Source organism: Marmota flaviventris, chromosome 5 (assembly GCF_047511675.1).
Source record: "Marmota flaviventris isolate mMarFla1 chromosome 5, mMarFla1.hap1, whole genome shotgun sequence".
Classification (NCBI taxonomy): Eukaryota; Metazoa; Chordata; class Mammalia; order Rodentia; family Sciuridae; genus Marmota; species Marmota flaviventris.
This window is the reverse complement of record NC_092502.1, coordinates 52666355-52683544: the sequence shown is the minus strand read 5'-3', so window position 1 is coordinate 52683544 and position 17190 is coordinate 52666355. Positions and strand designations below refer to the sequence as shown.

Sequence of the window (17190 nt, the reverse complement as noted above, 5' to 3'; positions counted from 1 at the left end):
AATTCCTCATGAGAATTCCATGAGACATCCAATGTAGAGCAAAGGAAAATGGAGTGTGGAGATGAGCAGCAGCAGTACCTGACACTGTGAGAAGGATGAGGGAGGCTTAGCAAGGGTGGGTCCTGTTGAATATCTAGCCTCACGTCAGTTTTTTTTTTTTTAGAGAGAGAGAGATAATTTTTTAATATTTATTTTTCAGTTTTCGGTGGACACAACATCTTTATTTTATTTTTATGTGGTGCTGAGGATCGAAACCAGTGCCCTGCACATGCCAGGCGAGCGCATTACGTTTGAGCCACATCCCCAGCCCCTCACTTCAGTATTTAAAGTCCAGCAAAATGAATTGGAGTTGTAAAGGAAGGAGCTATAAGCGTGTCAGGAGGGAAGTGGGGAAAAGAGGTGGTCTCACAAAGCCAACAGAAGAGACTGTTCTCAGAAAGGAGTAGCCAGTAGTCTTGAATACTGCCAAGAGCCGAAGAAAGATGAGATTTCAGAGTGTCAAAGGATCTGACAATACAGAACTGGTGACCTTTCCTGGAGAGGTGAGTCAAACCTGAGATGCTAAGGCAAAGAGAAGACTGAATAGAAGTGGGGTATCCATAAATTCTTAAGCAGCTTGGCTCTAAATGGGGTGGAGGGAGCAGAGAAACTCCAGAATTTTAGAGTGGGTGTTCATTTTTTTAAGATGGGAGGTTGAAAGTGTATGATGAGGGTAATGGCCTCACAGAGAAAAGAGACTGATGGTACAGATGGTACACATTCACACTTGAATGTGCATAAACAAATCACCTAGGGACCAGGCTTATTAAAATGCAGATTTTGATTCAAATAAAATGAAGAGAAGTGAAATTCCAATTATGATAAAACCTCAAAAGATTCCTCTTTGACCTCTTCATATATCTATCCACACCTCTGATACAGTTAGCAGCAATGCTCAGGAGATACCATCATGAGTAAAATTGCCCAAATAAGGTTTAGTCCTTGAGAGAAAACTGATTAAACTAGTATCATACTATTAATAAATTTGAAAACACAGATATGTAAAGAGTAGGAAAAGTATAGGAAGATAAGAACCAATACAGTGAGTTGGCAGAGGTACTGATACGACCGAGGCCGCATTGCCAATATAGAGGCCACTAGAAGCCTGTGGCTATTAAGCCCTTAAAATATAGCTGTCATATGTCAAAAATCATATGGGTTAAATAAAATATGTTATGAAATTAACCCATCTGTTAAATAACCATGTGGCTACTGGGAAGTTTTTACGTTATTTGGTGGCTCATATTTTTATTGGATGGTACTGGCCAAGGGAGTCACCCTGATGAGGTGACTTTGGAGGTGGAAAGGAGTGAAGGAAGTCACACCCGGTCCTTTCCATCTCCAAAGAGGTTCCTTGATGGACTGGCATGCTAAAGGCAGGGGAAGCAGCAGGCAAGGGAGCCTGCTGGTCCAGGGGAAGACCACTCCGGGCCCCCACAGCCATGGCCACAGAAGACAATTTCCCATTGCGCATACCTTGAGAATGATTTGGGAAAACACCAGCTGGTTCTGAGCAAGGGGAAGACGTGCTTGCATTTGCCTATTTGAGATCACTGTGCCTCAACAAGAATAATAAGTTAGACTGTAGGTAGTCTAAATCAGTGCTTCTCATACTTGAATGTGCATAAATGACTTACTGAGGGACGAGGCTCATTAAAATGCAGATTCTGATTCAGGGGTCTGGAGTGGGACTTAAGGGTCTGCAAAAGCTGCCCACAGCACTGTTGTTGGTCCTGACCACACTGCGAGATGCAAGGGCTGGGGTGAGCAAATGCTACAGAAGGGTCTGGACTTGTGTAGATGACTCTATTCTCTCTTTCAGAGGATCCTTCAACTACAGGGTTCTAGGATTCTGTTGGAATCACCTGAGTTTATTTTATTAGCTTTTCTTTTTCTTTTCTTCTTAGGGAAGACTAAAAGCAAAGAAGATATGGGGACAAAGAAGAGCCATTTAAAAGAGGAAAATAGAACCCATTTAATATTAGGAGACAAAAGAGGAAGAATATGCCTTCAGCAAGAAGTGGGATGCTGTCAGAGATACTCTAAAGCTCCCCAACACACACTCATACTCTCATAATGGACCAGGAAGATGGGATGCAGGAAACCATTTGTCCCTATGACTCCTGAGAAGGAAGTCGTGTGAGGTCACACAGGTAAAAGGCATTTTGCTTCTGTATCAGGTTTTCCTGTTCCTGTGCCTCCCTTTCCCTTCCTGCTCAGTGATGCTCCTCTCTGCACTTCTGGTTTCTCATCTTGCCTTACTGCAAATTCCTGGGAGCTCACCTCTCCCAAGAGATGGCCAGTTTGGGGGATGGGACGTATGTTCCTTAGAGTCCAATAAAAATAAACCAAGATGTGGAAGAGCAGACTGTGAATCCCTTCCTCTAAGTTTCTTTTTCCTTAAATATTGTCTTTTTTGATTATGAATTCCTGAACTCCACTGCTATTAACATTTTAGAAAACCAGGTTGCATGGTGATTGCATTTATGGTTAAGCAAAGGGAAGACATGTTCAAGTAGAGAGAAGAGGCAAAGATGCAATGTATTTAAGCTATGCTACATTCCAGCCCCTTTCCTTATTTTGATACCATAAGAGTTTTATTTAAAATTTTCCTTCATTTCCTGTGCCATCTTTACCTACACTGATTTACATCTTTTATTCTCAGAACCATAAAGTGTTCATGGACTAAAGATGACAATCTCTTCCTTTGGACAGTTCTTCTTTCATAGGTAAGTTCTGTGGTTCATGCACAATGGTGGCCATGTGTATTGTGTAGTGATAGAAGAAAGGCAGCAGATAAAACTGTCTTCACCTTATGATTATGGCTGCCCCCCAAAATAATATAGCTTGGGAAAAAATACAGTAATTTTGTTTTGGTGGCAAGGTTAATAGTAGTTTTTAACGTTCTGTTTTTCAAATAATGGATGATATCATCTTTATAATTATAATACTGCAAACGAAAAATAAAAATAACTGTTCTACATGATGAACCTTCTCATCAAGAATGTAAAACAATTTGATGTTTTACCACTTGTAAATTTTCACTGTTGTTAAAATAAATGGGATTCTTTGTCATAAATGTGAGATTCTTTGCAGCATCGTGTTGAAAAGTTCATTTTCTTGACTGAGATCTTAGCAAATGTGTTTCCCTATTCTTTGGAGTCCAGTTTATATTACGTCATGTGAAGTGGATTAATCAGCAGGCTTTTCCATTTAAACTGCCATACTTTCACTTTTATGCTTTGAGCATCCAACCTTACTACAAATTGAAAACAGAAGTTTTTATATATTTAGCATCATCAACTATGTCACAGCAAGGTCTACAGGATAAATTTCATGCCAACTTATTATTTTAGGTGATGACTGAAATCCTTGACAATCTCAGAACATCACATAAGTGTCTGTTTTAATAGGTTCAGTGTCTTGTCACAAAATTTGCATGCATTGGGTTTAAAAATACAGCAGATCTAAATGTTTTAAAATATACATTCTAAATGACTTCTGCTGAATACTAATTAAAAAATATTCGTCATACAAGGAACATTTTACATTACTAAAATGTAAAATTCTTTTGGAGTCTATTCTCCAAGACGTCACAGGATCATTTATTACTGTTATATAACTGATTTTTCAAACCTCAGTACATCTATGTTTTCAGACACAAAGCTGCATTAATATTTATTTGCCTTCTTTCATAAGAAAATGATTTATACAATGAGCTTAGCAGATATTTTGAAAGAATCACAAGACATTTGAAACATCATGAATTGAAACAAATGTGTATTTGAATATCTAATTAATTTTCAAAAATTCCAAGTCAATGAAATTGAATATGTTTTGATTTGAATACCATATGCTGCCATGATGTATTTTTATCCTCATTTGGAAAAAACCCACAGAGCAGAGTTAACATTCATTGCTGTCTTCTCTCCTCTTTTCCTATAAGAGTAGCAGGTATTGACCAGAGAATGCCTGAAAACATTTCACAAATAACTTCTCTCCTTAGCTGCCACTTTTTCACACATAAGTTCCTTTGCAGCTAATTCTAACCTATACTATTTGCTACACGTTATTCCTTAGACTAAATTACTTCTTTCTAAAATCTTTTGTTTGTTCTTTTTAGTTATAGATGACAGTGGAATGCATTTTGACATACATACATACATGGAGTACAACTTCACATTTTTGTGGTTGTACATATGTAGGGTTACACTGATCATGTATTCATATATGAACACAAGTAAGTTATGAGTGATTGATTCTACTGTCTTTCCTATTCTCATCCCCCCTCTCTTCCCTTCATTCCTTTTTGTCTAATCCAGTGAACTTCTATTCTTCCCTCCTCTCCACTTATTGAGAGCTAGCATCCACCTATCAGAGAGAACATCTAGCTTTTGGTTGTTTTGGGATTGGCTTATTAAATTTAGCATGATAGTCTCCAGTTTATCCATTTACTGGCAACTGCCATAATTTCATTCTTCTTTATGGCTGAATAATATTCCCTTGGGTATATATATCACATTAGCTATGTCCATTCATCTGTTGAAGAGCACCCAGGTTGGTTCCATAGCTTAGCAATTGTGAGTTGAGCTGCTATTATCATTGATGAGACTGCATCACTATAGTATGCTGATTTTAACAGTCTAAATTACTTCTCAGTTGACAAAAATTCATAGGAGTCCTGGAGACAGCAGAGATACTTTCAAGTTCACTTGCTAACTCCAGAACTTTTGGACAAATTATTTACTCTGCAGACCTCAATTTCTTCATCAATAAAATGAACACAATGGTCCTCCCTCAGAGAATTCAGTTGAGGATACACAGGCTGCTTACAGAGGACCTGGCATAAAGCCTGGCACACTCAACATCTAAGAAACAATTCAGATACTTCAGCAGCACCTGTGCAGCTCCCAGCACAGCCTGTTCTAGGCTTCTGGCTCCTTCCCTGCCTCCCCTCACTTGCCTGTGATTTTCTCCAATTTCCTCACCTTTCCTTTCAAAATCTCTTCTCACAAAAATCTGAAGCCCAGTGATAGTTGTGTAATTAATAGAGAATAGCTTAAATCATTATTTTTGTCAGGGAAAAATATAGATGTCAATAGGAATCAAAGTCTCTGATTAAAGGCAGGGCACTCTAACAAAGAACTTCCAGGCCTTGGTGAGCTGGAGGGAGGAGAAAGGAGCTGGGTCTCAGGCCCCTGTAACACTCTCCCACTGCAGTTCCTGGGAACCCCCACTGGAGCTGGCCCAGATGCAGAGATGAAAGAGGTAAGCCCTAGCTGTATGCCTTGCACAGGGGCTTCCAAAAGGCCACAACTAGGGCTTACTTGACATTCCTGCTCCTCTACACTCAGGAAGCAGGCAGAACTGATGAGCCCACCTGGGCAGGCAGAAAAGATATGTAATACATCCTAGGAGCTATTCCATGGGACTCACAGGTTCTGATCAGAACATCTGGAAAGACCCCTTGGATTCTTTTCTGGGTGTTCGGCTTTAAGAGGGACCCTGGAAAACCACAGTCATCCACCAGAGAACAAGAATGACCAGGATGCACATAAAACTGGAGGGAAATGTTAACCTGGAAAAGACCAAGACTGATGGCTATCTCTACACACTTAGCAGCACTCTTGTCCGGGAAGATTGTTCTTCTCAATAGTTCCAAGGAAGAATGAGGGTTGATGGGTGGAAAGTCAAGGGACATTGAGTTTGGCTGAATAACAACATTACCTTTATGAACAGGCTGCATCCTAAGACTGGGCACTCCCTGTCACCAAGTGATGAAATACAGGCAGAGTGACCCCAGGGTTGGGATAGTAAGAATCACCTTCAGAGACTGGCTTTGGAATACATATCTTTTTGTTTGTTTACCTTATAGAAAACTTTTTATTTATAAATAGTTTAAAAATTTCTATTAAAAATAAATTTATCTAATAGTTGCAAAATTAAGAACATTACCCCCCAACAGCTGTATATTCCTTCATCCACACTCATCCATTGTCAACATTTTACCCATTTGCTCTATTGTTTAGACTTTCTCACTTACTCTTTCTCTCAGACTTGATGATTTTTAAAGTCCCTTATTTACTAAGAACTCTGATTCTACATGCTGAGGCTTCTTTCCTGATATAGGTTGAGCGCTCCTAATTGACAAATCCAAAATGCTCCCAAATCTGAAACATTTTGGGTGCTGACATGATGCTCAACAAGTTTTGTTTCTCAGAGCTTTGCAAATTTTGGATATTTGGATTAAGAATGTTCAGCCACTTAAGTATGCAGAAATCCCCAAATTCCCCCCAAAAACCTCTGAAATCTGAAGCATTTTGCACAAGGAATACTCAACCCATGATAGAGGTTTAGAAAAACTGGAATCCTGCTGGTAGTGCTTTTCACTACGCTTAGTAGAAAACCTGAACTCCCTAGGGAGTTTGGCCTGGGCCATCTCCCTGATCTCACCTCTTATCATTCCTGTTCTTATCAACATGCAGCCACTTCACAGGTTTTGCTTTCTTCCTCATATTTGCTAAGATCATTCCTGGCTCAGGGATTTTGCCCTTCCTTAATTCCTTTGCCTTAAATCCCCAATCCTCTTCATTGCCTTTCACATGGCTGATTGTTCCAGTATTCCCTGACCTTCTAAGCTCTCCCTAAAACCCTTAAGTTATTCTTTCACATTCGCTCCTGTGGCCCCATATTACCCTCTGCAATGATCCTACTTGCCTTCTGACTTTTACCATGTTGAGATTTCTTTCAAAGTCCACATGTAATTAATTATACAGCAGTGCTGTACACAGGTGAATTTGTCTTGTGTGTCTTTTTCTAGGATTACTTTTTGTCTACTCGGAGGCTGGGAAACTGCCTCCAAATGGTCCATCAAGTTGGAGGTGGTATATGTGGTTTCATCGAGAGGTCTGAGCCTTTTCCTTGTACATCAATATTCTGGCAAATCTCATTATTTCTGATCACCCTGAGCCTGGTTCCTTGCTTTGGATGAAGTGCAAATTCTCATGAATGTGAAGCTGGCCTCCTTCACCACTGCAGAAGAACATCTAGAATCCCAGATGATGGACATGGCTGTTAGTTACAAGGCCTGAAGAGAAAGGAATAAACCAGCCCTAGGAAAAACAATTGTTGAAAGTTTCTGTTTATTCACTTAACTTGGTAAGTAAGAGTAATTATTTAACAGAGAAAAAGAAATTCACCACTTAATGGGAGGGAAAATGCAGATTTTAACAGCTTTAAAAGGATAGTATCCTATAGTTGCCACTAAGTCCATTTATCTGAGAGGTGGTATATGTAAAGAATAAGAGAACAAAATCTGGAGGCAGACTTCCTGGGGTCTGAATCCCAGTTTATGACTTAATTGCTGTGTGACTCTGGGCAAGATATTAAACTCTGTTCCTCAGTTTGCCCATCAATAGTATAAACTACTAATAGTACTAAGCTCTCAGGGCTATTAGAATTAATGTAGTTAACGGAAGTAAAGTACTTACAGAAATACTGAGTACATTAACAGTGCCTACTTCTTTACAATAAAGCATTTGCTGTTAAGTTTTCTTATGTTCCACCTCTAATTAGAGAGAAAATTTTATATCTGCAAAATGCCTTAATATACATTACCCAATTTTGATCCTAACAATAGCCTGGTGTCTTTGGTAAAAGAAATTTCTTCTTTATTCTATAGATAGCCACAGGTTCAAGGTCATGTAGCTGTTAAATGGCTGATTCTAACAAGAAACCTAGTCTTTAGTCTTTAGTCTCTGAACGTGGTGGCCTCTCTGTTGCAGTCTGTGGTCTCTGTCACTAACCACAGTCATTGGTTCAACTTTGAAACAAATGCTACCTTTTAAGGACATACTGCTTTGTAAGGCTTACAACCAAAAGCCTCTCTTAAACCCTATAGAACATGAGAATCTTTAAAATAAAAAGGTAGAACAAACTAAGGGCAAATGAAAAGTCTTATTTGAACTTTAAGCTATTTTCTGACCCAAACAAGGGTACATCACTTTCATTCACACTCACAAACAACATGCAGATAAACACACAGAGACCAGTTATTTTTCCTGTCTCATCTAAGCAAAATGTTGAAAGAAAACAATCCAGGGAAAAATTAGCTTTGCAAAAGTCCTTTGAGTAAGAAAGGCCTGGACTTCGGGTAGCTGTCTCGGTAGGGTACGTCTTTTTATTTTTAAACATGATATACATAATTTGAGGATTATCTTAAGCCTTCACCAACCATGGCTCTCCAAACTCTCCTTACTATGAGAGGAGGTCCAGCCTTGGCAAGGTTAATGGTGATGCCTTACGGTAATTACTGGGAAAAAAAAACAATAAACATCATTTCATAGTTTAATACCATGATATCATTCCCATCAATATCCTTTTTATTTTCATTTTTGCCCATCACAGTGAGAAAAGCAGAAAGCTTAATTTGATTTACACAGAGAAAAAACAAACCCTAAATGTACTTTTTTTTTTATTGAGGGAGGGGGCTGAAAGGAGAAAAGGTCAACCAGCTGGTTTTCATCTATATGCCATAATTCTCTGTTTAGTTTACACTATTAAACTCCAAAGCTTTTCTTTAATCTTAACTGTTACAGTATGCCTTATTGCAGATTCTATCATGTCGCACTCCTGATAGGGTTTCAGACTTTGGCAAAGCACCATCCCCCAAGCTGGTCCTTGCCATATGGGTAGTAAATACATCCAACATTTTTTCATTGGCGCCTGCATCATTATGTTTTGTCACCAATGCCTTCTTGGGTTTTCAGTAAATTGCTGCATACACTGTGGTTTGGAGATACTGAGATGATGTACAGTTTATCTGTACACAGCCGGGTCCTTATTAGGGCTTCTCTGTCCTGTTATCCTTTTGTGGATAACCTTAACAACCATTTGTTGAAGGTGGCAGGGAGGGGGTGTGAGCAGAGAAATTGCCAAAGGAAATGAAAACAGAAAGCAGGAGCAGCCATCAGGAGGGCAAACTATTTTGCAGGAGTCCTAAGGATGGGGGAAAGAGAAGAGCAGCCCAACTTACCTGATCTGTCTTCATTTTGCGAGTCACATCTTCGGCACAGCTCTGGGATGGTCTTGAGTGATGTGACTGAATACTGAATGGGAAGCCAAAGGAGAAAGGTGTAAAATAGCAAGTTAAAATGAGAACATTCATTCAAATAGGCTGGGGGGAGGTAATAAAAACACAAGAAGAGATACCTGGATGCTTTGGAAGTCTATCTCATTATACCTTAAATGGCAGCATCCTAAGCTTCACCTACAAGCATCTAAGCAGATGCAGATTAAAAAGAGGGCTGCTGACAGTCCTTCTTAAACTAACAAAATGGGATGTAGCCAGCAGATGCTCCATCTCTCCTCACTTCTGCTACTTGGGAAAGATGGAAGAATTATATGACCTTAAGAGCTTCCAGAAGATGGCTATAACATTTGCATTCTGAATTCTCAACTGTGTATCATTATGAAAAACAGAGGAGTTATTATTATTATTATCATTGTTGTTGTTATTATCTGTGGTGCTAGGGTCTAAATCCAGGGCCTTGATAATGCCAAGCAAACTTGCATTCTGAATCAGTTTTATACAGGAAGAGCCAAGTGGAGGAGCAACTGGCTTCCAAGGCAGTTAGGGGACACGTCTGTGTTGGATGCTGACTGGACAATGCAAATGTCCCTAATGTTGTCACTTATCACAGATTTTATTCTGTAGCATCTGTGGTCTCTGTGGGAAATACCAGAGTAATATCATAAAAAGTGAGAAGAGCATGATTCTGTGTTTGAAAGCTCATGTGTTTCACGTACAGATTAGTCTGAATTGAAAGAAACCACCTTTCATGCTTAGTCCAAGCACTGACTCAGGGGCTGGCTATCAGGATAACAAATTATGACATAGGAGACACAAAATCGGAAGAGCTAAAACAAATGTAAAATCAATAGCTATGATTTATGGTGAGTACATTTGATGCCAATCAATCTTTCTTTAGAGACGGGTGTTTTAAAACAAAATAAATAGGATGAACTCTTTCTTTAATCAAAGGCCAAGCAGGGACTGTCTTCAATTATGCACATACTTTAATTTGTAAAATGCAGCTTACTAAAAATATTTTTGCTCTGTACCTCTAAGAACAATGTTCTGATGTAAATGAGAATGTATCATAAATTACTTCACCAGTACAAAATTTGGGGGACTTGTGAGAAAACATTTATTCTAGAAGAAAAATGATCACTGGAAGCTCATTAGGATTATTCTAGCATTGCAAGTGAGAAATGTGTAATTAGGACACATTTTTCAATACGGAGGTTCTTTAGTTAGTGTGATTTTGATGGATGAAGCAAAGAATCTTCATGGAGACCTCCAGTGCTTTCTGCAGGCTATCAGCACAGCAAGATGGAGGGGGGTGCAGTCGTGCCAATTGTCAGTTTGCCAATTGCACTTCACAAACAAATTAAATTTCCAGTATTTCCAAGTGAAAAATGAAATCTCAAATGACTAATTAGAGAAATTATTCTTACCTATCTGATGCAATAGCATCCTATTTATGTTAGCCATTCCTCAGAGATTACTGGTACTTTAGCAGGTTCACTAGATATGTAGATGGAGGGATGATGGTCTCTTAAACCAAAATGGAAACCCAAAGTGTTTTCCCCTTTTATATAATATTCTTTGTGGCAGTGGGGGGGGGGGGCGGGTCATCAAGGTTAATATTGAGAAGACATTTTTCTTGGTACTAATAAAATAATTTATGTTTATGGCCAAGTACAAGCTCTTGAAGGAATATAGGAGCTTCATAGGACCAACTGATAGAGATTAAATAATTACATAGACTATAATTCAATTAAATATTTTTTGTTTTGTTTTCCAAATACCCCATGAATGACTCTCCGACAAATACTCTTCCTCCTTCTCTCTTTCTCTCTCTTTTTTCCAAGGCAAAATTCTAGATAGAGGAAATTTAAGATTGATTGTGTTTAAATATAGTTAGTGACAAATTCAATAAGGTTTGCTCACTGACTTTAATGAAATACATCTTATTAAAATGGGTGATCTCCTATCTGCAATTCTAGACACATGCCTCCTAGCTCCCATCCCAATATCAGACTCATTAGGATCTCTGATTTATTAGTTGTTGTTCCAACTCTTCCTTTTTGACCACAAAAGCCCACGTGTGCAGTAAGTTTTAATTTGATGAGGTTTGAATTTGAACAGCACCAGCTGCCTGGCTGGTATGGGGATGGGGTCACAGGCAGAGACTAGCGTAACGGAGCAGCCCACTGCCTCAACCTACATCCCTCCCCACCACCCACAGCTATATAAAAATGTCACTTCTGGGAAGGCATACATTTGAATTCCTCACATGAAAACTTAGCCATCTGAGGGATAATGACCTTGAAGGAAAAGTCATGTCCTGCTCCTGGGAATGGACATAAAAAAGCACATCAATCTAAGGAAAGGTTGATGCGTTGGCCAGAAAATTAAAGTCTGGGGTAATTTTAAGGATGTGTGGAATGTAAAATCAGCTCTGACCTGAACAAATCTGTCATTTTTTTATAAAAAAAAAAACACTAGAAAAAAAAAGTAATTTGTATTTGGATAGAGGATCAAACTCAAAGGAACTCTGTAAAGATGGTTAAGATGTGATGGGAAGAAATACAGTGGAAACAATTCACAAAATCAACATGCAAAAAACATTTTCATATTTACAAATTTGGGAATGAGCACAAAACCCAGGAATCTCCCTTGTGAGAGTACATTGTGCTACCATCTGGGAGCTAAAACGGAAGACTTCCCAGGCCTTCATCCCAATTCATAAGACAGATGGCCTTTTATAAGCAGCTGTCAGATGGCCACCTACCTCATTGTCAGGACAATGGCCAGCTCCCAGAGCAGTAAACTATTGTCATTTTGGCCCCATCAGAACCAAAGCCCAATGCATTTTCCTTGTTTGCTGTCCACCAATCCAAGTTTTATAGCCTCTTCTCTTGATTCTTATTATCCTTGGGTGATAAGAAGTGAGAGAGGGCTTGATGTTGTTGGAGAAACACGGTGTGTATTTCCTTTCACTAACTTGTCCTAATGTATTCCTTTTCTAGAATCTTCCAGAGGTTATTTTCACTGTGGGAAAATTCTTTCTTATATAAACTTCTTTTCCACTTTTCTACCATGTCTCAAGAAGGGTCCTTGCCAGAATTTAACCAGGTGCCCCAGCTTCTACAATGTCCTGTCCATCCAAAGTCTAGTTCTCCCTCTATTCCTTTACTCCAGGGTCCCTCTTGCCTGCAATGATTTATTCTAGCCATGCAATACCAAGGTCTGTATTTGTCGTGCCTTCTCCACAAAGCCCTGGCTGATTGTTTTTTCCCTAGCTGGCCTTTCTCAAGTCTTCTCTTGGTAAATTTCTGTCTTGTCTTGTGTTTGGTTGTTTCCTCTGTATAAGGGTTGGTTCCCATACATGCTCGTGGGAAAGGATGATGTCTTTGACTTCTTCGTGTGCATGGCACATAAGGACTAATTAACTGAGGTAAATACCAGGATGTACATACATTTTACTACTCTTGGGCACAATTCTATAGATGTTCAAAAGAGCTTTTTCATGTTTAGGCAGTAAGTGGGAATTTCCTGCAAGCCTTCATATTGGCACTAGAATTAGTTTCCCAAAATACAAATGTGATTTAAGTGTGTTTCCATTTCAAATCCTTCAGGGGCTCTGCACAGCCTATAGGACAAAGGCCATGTGTCCTAGCATAGCATGAGCTCAGCTACATCTCTCATTATTATCTACTTCTCTTTTGATTGTAGCAAAAAAAAAATATTTTGTGTTCACCTGTTGTTTTACCTATCTATACCCTTTAATATGTGCTATTCCATCTACTAAATGCGATTCTATCCAGATGCAAATTCCTTCTAATTCTTTAAGATTTATCTGGATGTCATTTCTATAATATCTTTTCTGACTCTTCCAGATGGAATAAAATGTCAGCTTTCCAAGTGTGTTCTCTGGACCAGTGGTATCAATACTACCCAGGAATTCATTAGGAACTCACATTCTTGGGAGCCATCCCATAGCTACTGAGTTCAGAACTCTGATTATGGGGCCTAAAATGTATTTTTTACAGCCCTTCAGGGGGTTCTGAGGCATTTTGGGGTTCAAGAACTAATGCTCTGTATTTTTCCTTATTTTAGTCATTCATCCATTACAGAATCTATCACAAAACATTTCATCTATATATTTACATAAATGCTTTCTCTGCTTCTTGAGGGTGTGGTGGCCAACATTTTATTTATCTAAGACACTAAATATTTATTAAAGTGGATTAAATGCATTCATCTAGATAGTTTGTGATTTCAGACTCAGTAATAATAACTGAAGTGACCTTAGAAAAACCTATAACTACAAATGTAACAATAAAATCATGATACACTTAAAAGAAAAATACTCTCAATATGCTAACAGTAGGAGTACTCATTGATGTCTAAGTCTTTTGAGTAAAAGATATGATTTGTAGCCAGAAGATTTGGATTCAAGTGGCAGCTCTGACATTTATTTAACTTTGTGGTTCTGCACAAATAAATTATTTCATATCCTGGGACTTAGTTTCCCTATCTGTAAAACACAAACAATTATACAAGATAATATGGGTGAAGTCATTTAGTAAACTTTTATGTGGAATTAAAAGTTTGTCTCTTCTTTGTAACCTTTTCTATGAGTGTCCACAGCCCTTTCCTCATTTTTTATTCCTGATAGTTAAGTTGATTTTAAGCGTAGAATCAGACATGGGAAATAATGGTGCAGGAAGAGAGGAGGTGAGCTGGAATGAAAGGAAAGATGGTTCGGCCCATCACAGCATATTATTTGACTTATCTTTATTCTTTCTTCACCCAAGAGAGTTTGGGGCTGATGGCCGGCACTGAAAACTCAGCTTCAACGATCTACATACTGTGGGGTCGGGCTCCAAATTCCTCAATAGGACACCCATAGCACAAGAGTTAATAACTACAATCAACAAATGGGACTTACTCAAACTAAAAAGTTTTTTCTCAGCAAAAGAAACAATAAGAGAGGTAAATAGGGAGCCTACATCCTGGGAACAAGTCTTTACTCCTCACACTTCAGATAGAGCCCTAATATCCAGAGTATACAAAGAACTCAAAAAATTAGACAATAAGATAACAAATAACCAATCAACAAATGGGCCAAGGACCTGAACAGACACTTCTCAGAGGAGGACATACAATCAATCAATAAGTACATGAAAAAATACTCACCATCTCTAGCAGTCAGAGAAATGCAAATCAAAACCACCCTAAGATACCATCTCACTCCAGTAAGATTGGCAGCCATTATGAAGTCAAACAACAAGTGCTGGCGAGGATGTGGGGAAAAGGGTACACTTGTACATTGCTGGTGGGACTGCAAATTGGTGCAGCCAATTTGGAAAGCAGTATGGAGATTTCTTGGAAAGCTGGGAATGGAACCACCATTTGACCCAGCTATTCCCCTTCTCGGTCTATTCCCTAAAGACCTAAAAAGAGCATGCTACAGGGACACTGCTACATCAATGTTCATAGCAGGACAATTCACAATAGCAAGACTGTGGAACCAACCTAGATGCCCTTCAATAGACGAATGGATAAAAAAAAATGTGGCATTTATACACAATGGAGTATTACTCTGCATTAAAAAATGACAAAATCATGGAATTTGCAGGGAAATGGATGGCATTAGAGCAGATTATGCTAAGTGAAGCTAGCCAATCCCTAAAAAACAAATGCCAAATGTCTTCTTTGATATAAGGAGAGTAACTAAGAACAGAGTAGGGACGAAGAGCAGGAGAAGAAGATTAACATTAAATAGGAATGAGAGGTGGGAGGGAAAGGGAGAGAGAAGGGAAATTGCATGGAAATGGAAGGAGACCCTCAGGGTTATACAAAATTACATACAAGAGGAAGTGAGGGGAAAGGGAAAAAAATAGAAGGGGGAGAAATGAATGACAGTAGAGGGGGTAGAGAGAGAAGAGGGGAGGGGAGGGGATAGTAGAGGATAGGAAAGGCAGCAGAATACAACAGACACTAGTATGGCAATATGTAAATCAATGGATGTGTAACTGATGTGATTCTGCAATCTGTATATGGGGTAAAAATGGGAGTTCTAACCCACTTGAATCAAAGTGTGAAATATGATATATCAAGAACTATGTAATGTTTTGAACAGCCAACAATAAAAATTAAAAAAAAAGAAAAAAGAAAACTCAGCTTCAGACTGCATAGTTGATATGACACAAGAAAATTCTACATATCTCAGTTTATACCAGTTTTGTCACTCTGCCATGCAAAACAGTTGAAGCATGCATGGGATTTATAACAACAGTGAATGATTTCTACATTGGGCTATGGGGATCTCTGACCACCCTACATATTGTTTGGGACTGAAAAGCTTTGGCCCCTATTCCTGAAAATGAGAGCCAGTTGGGTGGACAAGCAGACATTACTCAAATGGAAATGAGCCACAGAAAATGAAAGAACAACACCCCCAGCACCTTTTCAAGCTAGCGACTTTTAAATAACTAAGGTCCCACTAGGTTTCCAAAAGAAACAATTAAGCCTTCCATCCAAACAACCATCATGAAGTTCATGATTTCTCATAGAGCCTTCCAAAATTTAGACAGGATCTTAACAGGCATACAATAAAAACAAGGACAGTAACGTGTACAAGCACAACAGGCCATGAAGGCAAAGAGACACAGCCAGAGAGATTTTCAGAGCATACTATTTTTCCAAAATGTTGTAGACCTCATCAAAGGCTTGCCCTTCCAATTCAGGAAGAATGCCCTGGCTTCGTGGCCCTCTGAGAATGTGGCACTAAGTCCACCCCTGCATCTCCAGCCTTCTGTGTGTGCTCACCTGTCATCTTCTCCCACCTCCTGAGGACCATGCCCTCCCAGCCATCATCCCTGCCTCCTTCCCTCCTTAGCCTCTTTCTTGATATCAGCTTTCCTCTGGATCCTATAAAAATTAAGAAGCACCCCTGCCACCTCAGAATGTTCTGCCACCTGACTGATGATGGGCTTTCCTGCTCTTGGGTTTGTTAGCCATCTTTGTGAAGGAATGATCTCTGTTGTTATCTCTATTTCCTCATCTTTGCATTTATACCTCCTGTCACCCTGACATGGTCCTCCCACCACCTCACAGACACTGTGCTTGCCATGGCCACCAAGGGCCTTAACTGGAAAATCCAGTTGGTACTTTCACTCCTCATCTTGCTACTACTGACCAACTTGTCTTTAAGTTCCTTAAACCCTGTTCCCCCTTTTTGGATTCCTTAGTTTTCTTTTTATGTCTAAAAATTTCTTTACAGTTTCTTTTATACTAGTTCCCCCAACACACAACTTGCAGGATTATACTTCTGTGTAGTTTCTTCCTCAGGATACTCTTGGCTTTCATATTCCATGTTTTCACAGATGACTTAACTGCTCCCACAGTTCCCGCCGCCACCTTTCCACAGAACAGATAAGGATGGTCCACGTGTTCTTATATCTATCCCATTCTGCTTTAAGTACATTTATTTTCACCCATTGCCTAATTGCCAATAATGAAAAATATCACACTGCACCCTATTTTTAAAGGCATTTGATTTTTGCCCTGGCTCCTTATTTTTATATTTTCCATTTTCCAAGAGTTTTAAATACTTAATAATAATACAATTATTTTATGCTAGATCTTATTTCTGATGAGTATTTGGGAAAACTCAGTAACTCTTTTTGACCATTTTAAGAGTAAGCCAGGAAACGGCTATAGGACATCAACATATAATTTGCCTTTTCTGGATTAGATGATTCCTAATTTATTTCCTGAAAAGTATTAAGGAAACAAATTTTAAAATAGCATATGATGTTAGAAGAAGGTGTGAGGTTTTTGATAATGTGGGGCTGAAGAGGAGGAATGAGAGGGAATTTGTACTCAAGTACAGGACATTGTGAAAACACTACAAAAAAGATGAGTCATTCAAAATAGTTGCTAAAATGAGATCATATTGGGAAGCACTAAGAAAAATTTGAATACAAACAGAGCAGGTTAAATGCTGGAAGGGAAGGGCTGGTAGGACAGTGATACAGGAATGGAGCAGCCAGCATTGGTCACCTTCTAGGAAA

The 17190-nt window shown here is 39.0% G+C and overlaps 1 protein-coding gene across 2 annotated transcripts in view; it reads right to left on the bottom strand.

Annotated features, from left to right (window-relative positions):
• Sncaip (synuclein alpha interacting protein) overlaps nt 1–17190 on the bottom strand; it is a 148080-nt gene that overhangs the window by 49506 nt on the left and 81384 nt on the right. For both annotated transcript variants that reach the window (XM_071611848.1, XM_071611847.1), the window contains exon 3: nt 9074–9146. In XM_071611848.1, coding sequence (XP_071467949.1) covers nt 9074–9146 — 73 coding nt within the window. The remainder of the gene's footprint in view (nt 1–9073; nt 9147–17190) is intronic.